Source organism: Amphiura filiformis, chromosome 3 (genome assembly GCF_039555335.1).
Source record: "Amphiura filiformis chromosome 3, Afil_fr2py, whole genome shotgun sequence".
Classification (NCBI taxonomy): domain Eukaryota; kingdom Metazoa; phylum Echinodermata; class Ophiuroidea; order Amphilepidida; family Amphiuridae; genus Amphiura; species Amphiura filiformis.
This window is the reverse complement of record NC_092630.1, coordinates 37,543,239-37,559,016: the sequence shown is the minus strand read 5'-3', so window position 1 is coordinate 37,559,016 and position 15,778 is coordinate 37,543,239. Positions and strand designations below refer to the sequence as shown.

The window sequence follows — 15,778 nt, the reverse complement described above, 5'->3', positions numbered from 1 at the left end:
GTAGTACTGTGCAATTTACTCAAATTTTCGCTGAAGATCATAACAAGATATTGCTTTGTAACGTTTCAAATGATGCTTTACCTGAAGGCGAATCTGTTGGCGTTACCCTTAATGTTCTTGGTAAGGAATCATTTAATACTAGATACAATTACGCACCTTCGACATCGTTTAGCTATTAAAGCGTAAACGGTCAAGTCAAAGACTTTCAACTGGAATCGAAGGTCCCTGGTTCAAACATCTCTAAATTCCACCAAGTGATTGCTCTGTCAAATTCTTCAACTTACACCTCGCATTTACTCAGCAGCACATGAAGACAAATCAGTCAGTTGAAGTGGACTGAATTTTGTCATGAGCTAAGGCAAGACGTGATGGAAGTTTGAAAGAGCAATCAGTTGGTGGAATTTAGAGATAGTTGAATACAAAATCCCTCGATTGCAGATGGAAGTGTTTGTATTGGCCATCTATGCAAACAGGGCGAAAGAAAGGGTAGACGACTTCTTTGAATGAAATGTGATATCTGTACTTTAAAGGAGAATTTTGTGATCCTAGCATCCTCTTTTTATGACATTATTCAGTAGATATCCACGAAAAAAGCTTATCCCCCAAATTTCAGTTGATTCCGATTTTGCGTTTGCAAGTTATGCATGATTATGTCTATTACACTGCTCCAAAGGCCACTGTTGTAATTTCGTTCTGGTATATTCAAAAACGAAATTCAAATTTGACGATATTTTTGCTAAACGAATTAATCTGCAAGAAAATTTTGGTATGTAAAACATGATGTAGCCAGAGGTTTCCAGTAATGTAAACATATCAACTTTTTTTGAGAAAAGTGGGGGATGAGGCTGTGAATCACGAAATGCCCTTTTAAGTAGCGTTGTGTTGAGTCTAATACCTCCCTTAATGTTTTTGACAATATGGTTTTAATACGTGTTTTAACAAATCCTCTTATTTTAGTTTACCCAATAAATGTCTACATGACGTACAACGGATCTATTCTGGAACCCAACCAGTCGATCGATATCATAGAAGGGGATGTCTGTAACATATCTTGCAGTGTAACAGCAAATCCTGCCGCCAATGTTACCTTGGATATTGAATACCTGTCCCACAATTTGCTATCACAAAGTAATTCTGTCGTCGACGATACCAGTGTCCCGTTACTGCACAACACAACGGCACATCTCCAAGCAACTTTTTCTCGTAACCCAAGAACATCAAGTACTGGTACCATTACATGCACAGCAGTCAATCCTGACAACAGTAGTCAAGTTAACGTCAATGTGAATGTCTTTGGTAAGTCTTACATTTGATCGTGATAATTAACTTTTCTAAATGATTAAAGACTGTAACAATAAAAGTTATAAATTATTGCAATTTCGCTCTTATGAAAAACCAAAAACAAAAGAGATCCTGGCAACAATTATAAATGCATCGGAATCAGTTATATCTTGGCTATTGGCAGTTCCGTAGTTGCAGATGTACACTTCAAAGACTTTGAGGACCCAGCACTTTTAAACTATTTATGCTTTTGAATTTTGAGCACTTGTATTTGAAGTATCTCTGTATCGCTGAAAATGTAATTCAAATTCCATTCTCAGTTGGTATGACAAGTCACAAAATCACCTCTGTTGCGGATGTATTCAAGAAAGTGTACTTTAAAAGTTACTTGTGTTTCAGTCACAATTGCTCTGATATACCTGTGCGATATTAGCTGATATTGCAATGGGTTGTGATGCTATAGGTATAGTAATCTCAGTTGGATCATACTCTCTACTGTCTATGGTTGGATGCACCATTACAAAGCAAACAGTGGATGGATGTACAGTACAAATACTGTGTGAGGCCTTTGTTCCCCAAATGAGAACAATGATCTGCATATTGTTAAACAGCATTGTTGTGGTAAATAATGGATTGTTGATGGTACAACTCATTGTTGCTAATATTAAACTTGTCAAAGTTGTTGTGATTGTATCACACAAGTAAATGAGAAACATGTGGTTGTGGACTTAACATGGTTTGGAAACAAGCTCTTCATATACTTCTCGATATCTAAACACCTTTTTGCAGGTGGGCCGGACCTACATTTTCTTCGAAATAGTAACGAAGAAATGATATCACGGGATACTACTACTGTTGCCGTTGCCATCAACACTAATACATCATTGTACTGTTTGACAAGAAATTCTATTCCGGCGGCAACAATTGCTTGGTCCATAAATGATGACATAAACATTGTGCCTGCCGACTCCTATGTCAGGGCAAGCGGATATGCTTTCAACACTGTGAGCAGAGTTGATATAGATGTGATACTTCCAACGAATGGCAGTGTGGTACAGTGTATCGCAGTCAATCCTGAAACAGGCAGCAGAAGCGAAATAAGTGTTACTTTGATAATAACAGGTAAGGCACACGCATTATTCTGAGTGCAACCAAAAATAGATTTTCATTACCTAAATCAATATATTAGTGAAAAATAACACTTTGATGTTTTACAAAAGTTCATTCTACAAATCATATACTTGGAAAACTTTGGTTGATTTATTGTTGTTAATGAGTTAAGTACGTTTTACAAAAGTGTTGCTGTTTCAGCCGTCTTTACAACATAACTCAAGAACCACAGGAAAAGTATATCTGTGCGTGCACTATATATTCCATGTGTCTTGATCAGACTGCCTTTGTAATTTGTCATGCGAGGAGCGCAGTTATTGCACGACAACAGCTGCTCTCTATGACATACATATGACATTCATAATGGTACATCCACTCCACACCTTAAATAAAGTTTGTCATTGACAGAGCATGTGGCGATCAATCGCTCCTCCAGATCACGTAATTTGCAATTAAAAAAATTCTGTTCTTTAGCTATTGTTTTGGTAAAAATATTCAGGCAAAATGGAAGGAAAGTAGCACTGTAATTAAGTTGGCCAAAAACATTTACTTTAAAATGGTCGGAGGGGAGTATGAGTATTTGTACTTAAATTTTGAGACAAATAAAGCTGACAAACAAGAAGAATCGTATGGATCCTATAAAGAAGATCCTAATGAGAGGTGACATTGGCCATGATTCTTGAAACGTAAGACCTATGAAAATATAAACGCAATTATTGGCTTCCTCGATGCATTTTGTATAAGATTAATGTGTTAATATTAATAAGTACACTGCAGTTTATTAGTTAAAGCCATGTTATAACATTTCCATAAAAAATAGATTAGTATTTCTTTTCCATAAAATGTTAGCTTTTTCTGCCAGATATGACTCCTTTTAATTTTGAGCCGGGGCAACTGAGATAAAGTAAAGAAAACTGAAATTTACTACCAAGGCAAATGTCGCAAATGCATGTCACTCCTTTGTTTGTGCTACTGCACGGGCCTTTGATGTGTGTGTACTATCCTGCACGCCGTGTACTACGTAGGCTGTGATGTGAACATCGTGTACGCGTTCGACTAATATTTCCATCGTAATAATAAACGACGGTTCCTGCGTTTTATTCAAAATCGCGAATTTTTACAAAACTACAGCCCCTAAAGTCTTGATTTTTGCAGAGCATGTTACTTTAATAAAGCATATTACAACCGTGTAAAAAAACCAGAATTTTGAAAAATATTGAGGGCGTTCTCCTCAGCAAATGCTATTATGGCTTTAAGTAGCTACAACTGGAAAATATGGCTCCTGTCGTCCAACTCACCTAAGCTATTTATTTATCACAAAAGTCGGCTTATCACTGTTAAGGTCCATTTAAATTCCCCCACCAGTTATTTTTACATGCATCATTTTTTATTTCCATTTTACTTATTTCAGATACTGAAAATCCCATTTTCACCAATACTCCTGGTAACCTCACCCAAAACACCGACCCTGGCCTTCCAACTGCTGCGGTCTTTTGGACAGAGCCATCCGTATCTGACAATTCTGGAATGTCTTCCAGCCTAACTGTTGACTACATGTCTGGGTACAACTTCACAATTGGTGTGACTATTGTAACATACACAGCAGTTGATCCATTTTCCAATACCGCAACATATTCATTTGTTGTTACAGTTATAGGTAAATATTGCAATAACCTTCACGATAAGAAGTTTCCTTTAAGGTTAATTGTGTTAGAATAGGGATTGGGATATTTGAGTATAGTTATTTGTATATATTATTTATGTCAATTATCAAAGCTAAAAGAAATACACAAATTAGGCTTGGAATAATGTTTCACAACTGAGTTCATACCAGGGTTATGTTAAGATTCAGGTCCTAAGAACAATGATAACAACAACAAGAACATCAACAACAGGCATCTCATTGTCCTAAAGATAACTTTCGTGCCTCGTAAATCCAAGGATATTGATAGTATGCATAATAACATTAAACAATTAACAAAACCATGAAAACGAGAATTATATAATATAAACTCCTCAACAAAAGTTTGGAAAGTTTTTTCAAGCATCTGTATCTCAAATTATTTGTCACTGGATAGCTACAATACTCCCCTTTACAATGACACCCCATTTGAAACAATAACATTTTTCACGGCTGAGTCCACGCCTTGTGAATGTAGTGGGGTCTCAAACAGAATTTACCAAATTGACCATTATTCTGTGCTCAAACAAAGCTAGCCATTAACCTCAATAGCGGGTGGAAAAAACCACAGGCAGCCACAATAGTCAGGCACCTTCTCCTCATGCTGCTCAACGACCTGGTTACACATAATTCCATTCTTCAACAAGGATTCGTCACAGATCATTCAATGTGGTTGCATGGGCTTCTCTGGCACGCACAGCACGATCAAGCTGGTCCCACAAGTGTTCAATCGGGTTGAGGTCTGGCCGGCCCGGGTCTGGCCTGGTGGCAGGCCAATTTGACTCTACTCCCATATTCTGTAGGTAGTCGTTGACTACCGTGGCTGTGTGGGGCGAGCGGTGTCATCTTGGAGGATTGCATTAGGTCCCAGATTGTGAAGTTATGGGATTGCAGCTTGCTGCACAGAATAATGGTCAATTTGGCAAATTCTTTTTGAGACCCCACTACATTCACAAGGCGTGTACTCAGCCGTGAAAAATGTTATTGTTTCAAATGGGGTGTCATTGTAAAGAGGAGTATTGTAGCTATCCAGTGATATGCAACACGATATGAATATGTCACAAATAATTTGAGATACACATGCTTGAAAAAACTTTCCAAACTTTTGTTGAGGAGTTTATATTTTAAAATTTATTTATTATTTCAGATGACGAAGATCCATTATTTTCCAATGTTGTAACAAGCATTAATACCACTACTTCCACTGGATTTGCATACGCTAATGTAACATGGATAGAGCCCACTGTTACCGACAATTCAGGTCATGTTACCCTGGCATCCAACTATCAACCTGGTGACAAGTTTTATATCGGGGATACCAGGGTGACGTATAACGCTACTGACCCGGATGGAAATACTGCAGCGATATCATTCGTTGTCAGTGTCATAGGTATGATAAATCAAGTGGGTTTTGATATTAACTTAATGTACATTAACTTTAATATGGAATATTGTTTCGCAAAATTTCAAGACTGGTCTGGAAGGGGTCTGCATAAACCGCACTGGCTAAATATTAATTCGGGTGCGCCGGGAGATGGTATAGAATAATTGTTGGACAGGAAATGTACTTTCCATTAGTTTACATTATGGCGCTTATAATGCAGTGAATTAGCCTAAAATGGCGGATTTAAGGAGACTGAATTTGATATTTGTGCGGGTAAAATTTCTGAATTTGTACAACATTATTGTGATATTTTCAAATTTATTGAGGTTGATGTGATACTTACTGAACCTAAATACTAGTGTTCACCAGAACTGAAATGCACTTGTAATCTACCAGTTTTGAAAGTGGGAGGAGCTTTGAAAAATATGGCTCTTAAAAGCGGTACGCACTCAGAAAGTTTGAATGCCCCGCAGTTGTTTTTGTACCCTAAGTGTATAACATTTTACCCAAGTGGGCTATTCAAACTTTCTGAGTACATACAACTTTTAAAAGCCATATTATAAGCTCCTCCCATGTTAAAAAAAATTGGTACATTGCAAGTGTATTTCAGCTGTGATGACTGCCAATTGCTGATGAAGTTTAGGAAATATCACCTCAAACCCCTATAAATTTGATAATAACAGACCAATGTTGCATAAAGTCCGAAATTGTGTCTCCCCCGAAACTCAAATTCTGCCTCCCAAAATACGCCATTTTAGGCAAATTCACTACATTATAAGTACCATAATGTAAATTAATGGAAAGCACATTTCCTATCAAACAATTATTTTACACCATCTCCGAAACACCCCAATTAATATTTAGCCCGTGCGGTTTATGCGGACTCTGTCCAGACCAGTCGTGGAATTTTGCGAAAATATATTCCATATTAAATGTCAAGTCTGTATAAGTTCCTTTTCAGAGAATAAAAAGCCGGTTCAGTGGAAGAGCTTATACGTGTGTAATTACGAGAAAATGCAAGGAGAGAAGGACGTGACCATGGAACCAATCGTTCTACTTCACTCCAAGAGAGACTCGAAAGATTGATTTTCACCTATTTCTCATTTAGCTAAATTCGAGAATCAGTATGGACTACTTTACAAGAAAAGACGCTCTATGTATAGAAGTCGCCTTGCGCGACTTTTTACATATTACTGGACCAAGTAAAAGAAAACATTGAATTGCGATTTCACTTGAATGACTTACGCCTGATCATTTGGCTCAAGAAAAAACATCAGGAAAACAATCTTTAACAATTTCTTGTCATTTGTTTTTGTATTCAACATTCTAAGTTCTCAGCATCGATAGTTTTCAACTTATTTCTATTTCAGACATGGAGAATGCGACTTTTTCAAATGCACCTGATGATATTGTGACAAATACAAGCTATGGACAACCTTATGCTTCAGTCACCTGGGTGTCTCCTACCATCTTAGAAAACTCCGGTGTGCATACATTAACATCTGATTACAATCCTGGTGATAATTTTACCATTGGTGTTACTTTAGTTACGTACATGGCGTCTGACTCATCTGACAATGTTGCAGTACACACATTCACAATCACAGTTTTAGGTAAGTCTTGTATTGGGCATTGTCTCTTTATATTTTAACTACAGGATGGATGTTTCAAAATTATAAGTACTGCATGTACAAGTTTTTTTTTAAAGACATCGTATAAGTATAACAGTGAAGGTTAATTTTGGATTTTTTGCAATGAAAAATATTACAAGGTTATGGAAAGATACTGTTATCCAATTATACTTTTATCCAACTATACTGATGGCGTACATGTAAAACTTAAAAATATGATGGAAACTTTCTACACCACATTTCGCCATACTGCATTTTAGAAACGCTTGCTGTTAGAATAAGAAAAATTTTAATGCTAATTTATTGCATATTCTAGGGAAGCGTGGTTACCGTTTTGAAATAAACGCGTGAGAGGGTTTTCAAGAAAATATTTTTCCTGTCAAAACTGAAGCATCCTCTGTATAAAAGAAAATATGAATATTAATTGCACATCATATATAACGATTCGTGATACCCAATTGTGGCACATTTGATGTCGTTTATGAGGCAGAGAATTTTATTTCAATTTTATATACGCCAAAATATTTTTTTAATTGAGCGAGAATGGCGATAGAAAAAACCTTGAAAATTCCATGTAAAAATGACATTAGACCCCACCAATGATTACTGTTTCGTTTTTATGGTAATCTAATCTTTTATTTCCTAAAATAAAATTAGGGGTCTGATGTGGATTTATTGTATATATGATGAAAACATCGACGTGTATACAAGAAGCTACAAGAAAAATGGTAGGCCACGCCGCACCGACATACTTTTAGTATACGGCGAGCACGTGCGAATCAAAATCGATATAATGTATGAAAAAACTATTGTGCGTAGGCTCATTTATTGTATATAGAACACGCAGTTATCAGCAATTGAGCGCTATTAATACACATTAATGTTTTTAAACAAATAAAATTCCAAAATATGGTACGTTTTCTGTCTTTGCTTGTTACGTGGTATGTTGAAGTAATTAAGTTGCGATTATATTTTTAAATTTTCATCATGACACCATCAAGCCTTTACGGACGAGCGGTCTAAGGCGCTGGTGTTATGTCAATACTGTATAGTACTGCTCAGTGCAGCGTGGGTTCGAACCCCGCCGGCGCCTCTGCAAAAATAAATTTAATTTTAATTTATTTTTTAATTTCATATTATGTTAGGGAAATGTGGCTGGGAGAATGTATGTATGGCGGAGAGTGGTGTGGAAACTTTCAAATGGATCTGTAATACTCATTTTGAGAAACCCAGAATGATCATCAAAATTATTTTATGGAATCTTGACGTCAAATCTTTGTATATCGTTTGCAACTGCAATGCATATTCAGCTTCAAAGTGTACAAAAAAACCATACATTGAAATGTCAAAAATTAACGACATTAATTTTGAAAAATTGTATATTATGGATTTAATTGAAAATTAATTCAAAATATATTTGATGAACTATAGTCTTATTCATCATGAAAACGATTTTGTTGGGAAATTACATTGACTACCGTTTATTCAAAAGCACGTGTCCGTTACATCCTTTACAGATAACGAGAGTCCGTCAATATCTGGCTTGCCTGCGAATATTAACCAAAGTACCGACGTTGGTCTAGCCACAGCGGTAGTAACGTGGTCCGAACCTACAGCTAGCGACAATTCTGGTTCCGTTACGTTTTCATCGAGTCATTCCTCTGGAGATACATTCTCTATTGGTGATACAATTATATCCTATACGGCGACGGATGCTGCGTCCAATCAGGTGCAAGATATATTCACTGTAACAATTCGAGGTAAATACGCCGTGTGTGTTTGTTGTCACATTTCATGGTGGGTATTCCCACTTATTACGTATGACAGATGCTTTAACGCTCACTTGCTCATTTGAAATGATACAACATGTTGGAAATGTATGAAAATGGCAAAATGTCATATAAATAGGGCTTAAAATAATGCGATGTAAATAGAAAATTAATAATTCAATTATTTTTTATGGATGATTTCAACCTCAAATGAACAGGAACTGATTCTTTTCTGTTGATATTCGGAGATGAGAAAACACATTGTAATTCTTTCAATGGAAAAATCCATCGGATGAACTTTAGACTGAATCCTTCTGTCCGCTAATGCCGGCCCCTTTTTAACAGCACAGTGGAGCGGCCGTATTCGAGGACTGGAGGATCTAGTCTAGATGAATTTGACGGAACTTTTCATCAAAATTGTAAAATAATGATAGAAATCATGCATGAGAAATAAGGAGGGGAAATGTAATTGTCCTTGACAAATTTATTATTTTGTCATTTTGTTTGCCCTTTTCTTCTATTTTATCTATTTTATCTACTTTCATGTCTATTTTGTTTTCATCCAGATCATGAAAAACCTGTTTTCACTTCTAGCTGGGCAAATATCACTGCAGATGTAGGTGCAAAGTTTACATACGCTTTTGTGTCATGGACGGACCCTTATGCTACAGATAATTCGGGCTCACTGAATCTAACAAGTAACTACCAACCTGGGGAACAATTTCCAATCGGAGACACAATCGTCATGTACACGGCTACAGATATGTCAGGAAATAGCGAAGTGTTTTCTTTCATTGTGACTGTCAATGTTGTGGGTATGTGTTATAACATGATTAAAATGTTATATTATAATAGGTATCTTTCAGTGACTGATTGGAAATGTACCAATTCAATAAATAGTAAATATTTGATAAACAACTGATAAACGATAGCAACTGTGAGAAGGTAGTCTGTATGTCCATTGTTTATCTAATATTCACTATTTATTAAATTATATTGGTACATATATCAAACTGAAACAAAATCTAAACAAAGAGAAGTTTGAAAGTGAGTCTTAAGTTTAGATTATCATCTTAAATAATGTCAATAAACGACACATGTTTAGTTGATTATGGTATAACTTTCATACGTTATTCTATGGTGTCTTTGTTATTCAGGTTGCCCCAGTGGATGGACATATTTCAACGAACATTGTTATCTAGAGTCAACTGAAACTGTGGACTTTGAGGATGCTTCACATGCGTGTATGATGCTAAAATCGAACGTAGTTATAATCAACGACCAGGATGAAAATGTAAGAAAGTATTTCTATTATATTTACCCAATACGTTTTCCATTTTGTTCAGATATCTCTTCGTATGTTTATTGTTTAACTAATCTTTAACTTTTTTGTAAAATATTGAGAAATAATTTGTCTCCTAGCCACAGAAAAACTAAATTTAGTTCTGTCCTAAATTACAATTTGATTTTTTTTTATAGTAAAAGAAGAGGTTTAAAACAAGATAAAAAGACATAGAATAAAAGTAGTGCAACTTTTATCAAGATTGAACGCAACACTAAGCTCAATGAATATATATCTTTGATCTAAGCGTCAGACATGTTGATAAAATAGGCAGATGCGGAGATGCTTGTTGAAGCATTAATTATTATATAACTCATACAAAGATTTTTATCATTTGATTGGTCAATTACTATTGAATTTTGCTATTTATAGAAAAGACTAAATTGCACTCCGCGCCAGTGCAATACCGGTAGTCCATTTTCCTTTGCAATGGCACGCAGCTACCATGACAAGAGTATATCGCGAACGGTGAACACCTCGACTCACCAATTATAGGTGTGGGTGTCACTTCTAAAATAAATACAGTAATATTTTTGTAGTTTATTTTGTTTTCCTGGTGATTTATAAAATTAAGTGGAAGATGAAGAATTTTATATGAGTTGTATAAAACAAATATTAATGTTTTTATTCGTTCAATGGAAGGAATATTTTCATTCGGTGAAACTGTTCCATTCAACTCGGCAAAGCTTCGTTGAATGGAACAGTCAATATTTCACCTCATGAAAATATTCTTACCATTGTACTCATAAACATTCATTATTTATATACTATATTTTGTCTCGTAGGATGCTTTGTCGCCACTAATTCTGTCAGATCTAGCACTTACTAGTTACTGGATTGGGTTGACTGATATTACTACTGAAGATACATTTGTGTGGCCTGATGGAACTATTGCAAGGGAAAACGGGGTGGACTATCTTTACACGTACGTATACCATTATCAGTTTAAAAAAAAGGTGTTAAGAATCCCGGGCTGCGATCAAGATATCCATAAACACAACCACGGCCACACTTTCGTCGAGTTGTAAATCTGTTTTTCTCTTTAAGTAATTTTCAGCCTAGTGAGCCTTATAACGTGGGCATGAAGACTGTGCGGGAATCACCAATGCAGAACTTATTCACAATATTTATAAACTGATAATAAAGTACAGCTTCATTCATTAAGTTGTAAATCTGTTTTTCTTTTTCAGTAATTTTCAGCCCGATGAGCCTAATAACGGAGGAGGTGATGAAGACTGCATGGTAATCACCGCTGCTGCTCCTAAACGTGATTTTTTCCTGGGAGGATGGAATGACGTAAAATGCACAGCTAACCGTGGATATATTTGTGAAATGTCAGGTACAATTACAGTTATTGTAATCTTAACTTTATGTATAGCTCAGAAGAAAACATGCATCAAATATCTTGACGTGACTGATTTATTACTACGAAATAACCAAATAAAGTGAAAAGAGTGGAGTGAATGTCCATACGTGTTTGTAGTTACACATCAAGGAAAGTTTAAACAGTCATTCAACAGAAAATTAAATTGAGAACTAACCTCAATAATTATTTCGACGTGTATCACACGTCTTCATCAGGAGAACTCCAAAGATGTCGTGAAGGAGTTGACTTCACGATGACCTAAGATGACCTTAGGTCCAATCAATGAAGTGGAGAGGGTCGGGATCTCGAGGCCCTGGTTACGGTTGAGTTTCGGCGTGTGTCTTCTGATTTGTATGGCTTCCCTCACTAGCACTAGGCGTGGGTTCTCTCTCGGAAGACACACGCCGAAACTCAACCGTGACCAGGGCCTCGAGATCCCGACCCTCTACACTCCATTGATTAGACCTAAGGTCATCTCAGGTCAATCGTGAAGTCAACTTCTTCATAACATCTTTGGAGTTCTCCCGATGGGGACGTGTGATGCACGTCGAAATATTTGTGTTGAATGACTGTTTAAACTTTACTTGCCAAATAAATGGAGCTGACATTGAGCCGATATTGATAAAAAAAGTGTTTTTCTTTTGTCATTTATAGTAATCAAATTCATTTGACAATTGTTGCGTCTTCGCCTTTTTCTTATTATTATTCCTAATATTCTTCTGTTTCTTCACCGCATTTCTTCTTCTTGTAGGCATAGCTAGTGCAATATTTTCTAACACACCGGCAGACGTCCTCGTAAACTCATCTGAAATTCAAACTACAGCCATAGTTACATGGACACCACCAACTGTTGTCAACCATACAGAGTTCTTTACTATAACTTCAACCCATGATCCTGGAGATGCATTCCCAATCGGTGTGACTTCAGTCATATATACGGCTACAGATCTATCTGGATATCAGTATACTGTGTCCTTTTCTGTGACTGTTAAAGGTGAAAAATTATGATATGATTACATAAACATTTACATGTTTGCTTTGCAAATAATCTAATGGTAGTGTAAAATGTGACAGTTATGATAAATAATGAAAGTCATCCTGTGTTTACATGAACGGATTTTAATGTTTGTAGTGAATGGCAAAGAGTTTGCAGTTGCACATATTGTAAACGTCCATCATTGTCACGTCTAATTGTTCATAAATATAGAGCATCATGAAAGAATAGATTGATCATAATGTTAAACGATACTCGTAGTAATGAGGGTCAATTTCAATTATATTTTATTTACACAGTTTTTCATATAGCTTTCCAATGTTGACTGACTGAAGATAATGTGATTAGAGCCAGTATAATAAGACTATATTTATACTTATATTTTATACAAACTTGAAACAAACCCTTACAAATTAGCAAATATGTTTCTGACTAAAACTATTGTTTTAATAAGAAGTGGATTTGGTAATTAAGGTTATTATAATTTTAAACTGTTGCGATTTGGTAGTTCACAGCATCTTGCGAATGGTAGTAAGCTTTGGCAAAACGTGCATTTCTCATTTCATAGCGAGGGTGTAGAAGAATTCAAATATCACATATATACTTGTGTAGGTCCTGTGGTTCTTGAGTTATGTTGTAAAGAGATATGAAACAACAACACTTTTGTAAACCTTACATAACTCAGTAACCATAATAAATTAAGCAAGTTTGCAAAGTATAGGATTTGTAGAATGAGCTTTTGCAAAACATCAAGGTGTTATTTTGATCTAGATAATGATAATTGATTTTTTGGTTGCTTCGACCAATAATACCTCGTCTACCCTTAAGGATGGCACCATTTGAGCATGTGCGATTATCACTAATACCTTTGTTTTTAAATTTAGCTGTAGCCAACGCGATCTTTTCTCACACACCTGACGACATCATTGTTAACACAACTGAAGGCCAAGCTACAGCCATAGTTACATGGACACCACCAACAGTTGTCAACGTAACAGCGTCTTATACTGTGACTTCAACCCATGATCCTGGAGATGAATTCCCGATTGGTGTGACTTCAGTCATATACACAGCTACGGACTCATCTGGGAATCAGTTAAATGTGTCCTTCTCTGTATTTGTAAATGGTATGAATTTGTAAATCTATGATACAATTGTACATTTTTTCCTCTATGTATATAACATACAGACTACATAGCAAAAGTGTACTCACACTTCACAACGAAATAACAAACACAATCGAAACAATCAGTCAAGCCTATAAAAGTGGCGTTACATAGTTTGTCACGTTTATGTCTGGTGGTGATGCATGTTTCCAGCTCGTTCCGCGACAGCGGTAGAGGGTAGTCGTGTCTGATTACTAAAGCAGATTCAACCCATCGTGGGACGTTTTGAGAAAATCTGAGATTTTGAATATGAGATTCGAGATTTTAATTATTACGATTGAAATATTAGTCGAAAGCGTACGCGATGTTCATAACACTTTACGTGCATGGTGTGGGGAAGGTCATAACACATTAAAAGGACCGGCCTCAGTCACGGTCCACAGAGTGACACGTATTAGGGGTGCTATTTCCACACACACACATATATATATATATTCCATTTTGTTTTATAAAAATGCCCAAAACGTTCCCTTTGATATATTGTTGGTCATAACATATAAACTATAAGACCTATGGAAATAATAAGTGCACTTTCGATAAGATCGATGTATTAATATCAAGTACACTGCAGTTTTTAGTTGAATTGCTACAACTGGAAAAAATATAGCTCCTGCAATCCCACTTTAACTGTAGCTGATTTTGGTCAAAGAAGTTTGCTTATAACAGTCAAAGTCCATTTAAGTTCCCCAACCAGGTATTTTTAAACGCGTATTTCGATATTATTTATTTCAGATACTGAAGCTCCCATTTTTACCAATACTCCTGGCAACCTCACCCAAAACACCGACCCTGGCCTTCCAACGGCTACGGTCTTTTGGACAGAGCCATCCGTATCTGACAATTCTGGAATGTCGTCCAGCCTAACTGTTGACTACATGTCTGGGTACAACTTCTCCATTGGTGTGACTATTGTAACATACACAGCAATCGATCCATTTTCAAATACCGCAACATATTCATTTGTTGTTACAGTTATAGGTAAATATTGCAATAACCTTCACGATAAGAAAATAAGTTTCATTCAAGCTTTTAGTGTTAGAAAAGGGTAAGAATAATTGTGTATAACCATTTATATTGTCAATTACCAAAAACTTTATAAATACACAAACTAAGCCTACAATACTATTTTACAAATTGAATTCATACCAGTGTAATGGTAAGAAAAAGGACCAAGGACAAGGACAACAAAAAGGACATGAAGTCAAAATTACAAATCGTGTTCTTAAGCTATTATTTAGTGGAATGTTTTTGTAAAAACAATGAGCGTACGCAGCAAACACAACACGTTTTATAGAAAACGTTCAAATGTCGGGTTAAATAAAGGGTATACGTCGTATAACGTTTTAATAACATTTAAAAGACATTCTTGAAAACCTAGTGTAAAACATTCACACAATGTTTATTAAGCGTTGGCAAAATATTTTCTAAACAAGTTGCCAAAAATATTTCACAATAACATTTTTAAAATGTGGCTGCAGTGTTTTTTCATACAAAATGTGTTTAAAATGTTTTCGTGACCTTCATAATAACCAAACATGTAAATGTTATTAGAACGTTTGACCCAAACCATACCGTTTAAACTTTTTGTGTGTTTTGTTTAGTTAATATTACTTTCTACTTTATTTTCCAACATTTATTTCGATTAATTCTTGAAGGCTCTACTTCATTTCAAAATCAGTTCTTCAAATCGGCTTTCTCAACCGAGGATCTCGCCGTTGTCAATCAGTAATGTAATTAAAAGTGCATTTGGTCAAAAGCAATTATTTTATGGCGGGTTGGAGGGAAGCATGACCGAGCGGTGTTTGGATTAAAATATTGAGATAATTAAAGCGTACATCACACAAGAGGAATCGTATGGGTTCTATAAAGGAGATCTTAATGCTTGATATAAGGGGTGCTATTCTCGGCCCATGTAGCATGATTTTTTTTCGGCAGGGTAAAAACGCCCAAATTTTCGTTTTGATATATAAGTAGCCATAACCCATAAACTACAAGACCTATGGAAATATAATTGCAATTATTGATTCATTTTCGGTTAATAACTATACTGATGC

At 35.8% G+C, this 15,778-nt stretch overlaps 1 protein-coding gene across 1 annotated transcript in view; it reads left to right on the top strand.

Annotated features, from left to right (window-relative positions):
• Positions 1–42: 42 nt before the first annotated feature.
• The window catches only part of LOC140148455 (uncharacterized), a 63,137-nt gene continuing 47,401 nt past the window's right edge, over positions 43–15,778 (top strand). Inside the window, exons 1-9 of the mRNA XM_072170407.1 lie at positions 43–120; positions 958–1,296; positions 2,071–2,403; positions 3,803–4,048; positions 5,220–5,462; positions 6,827–7,069; positions 8,605–8,847; positions 9,423–9,671; positions 10,014–10,150. Coding sequence (XP_072026508.1) covers positions 978–1,296; positions 2,071–2,403; positions 3,803–4,048; positions 5,220–5,462; positions 6,827–7,069; positions 8,605–8,847; positions 9,423–9,671; positions 10,014–10,150 — 2,013 coding nt within the window. The 5' untranslated portion in view covers positions 43–120; positions 958–977. The remainder of the gene's footprint in view (positions 121–957; positions 1,297–2,070; positions 2,404–3,802; positions 4,049–5,219; positions 5,463–6,826; positions 7,070–8,604; positions 8,848–9,422; positions 9,672–10,013; positions 10,151–15,778) is intronic.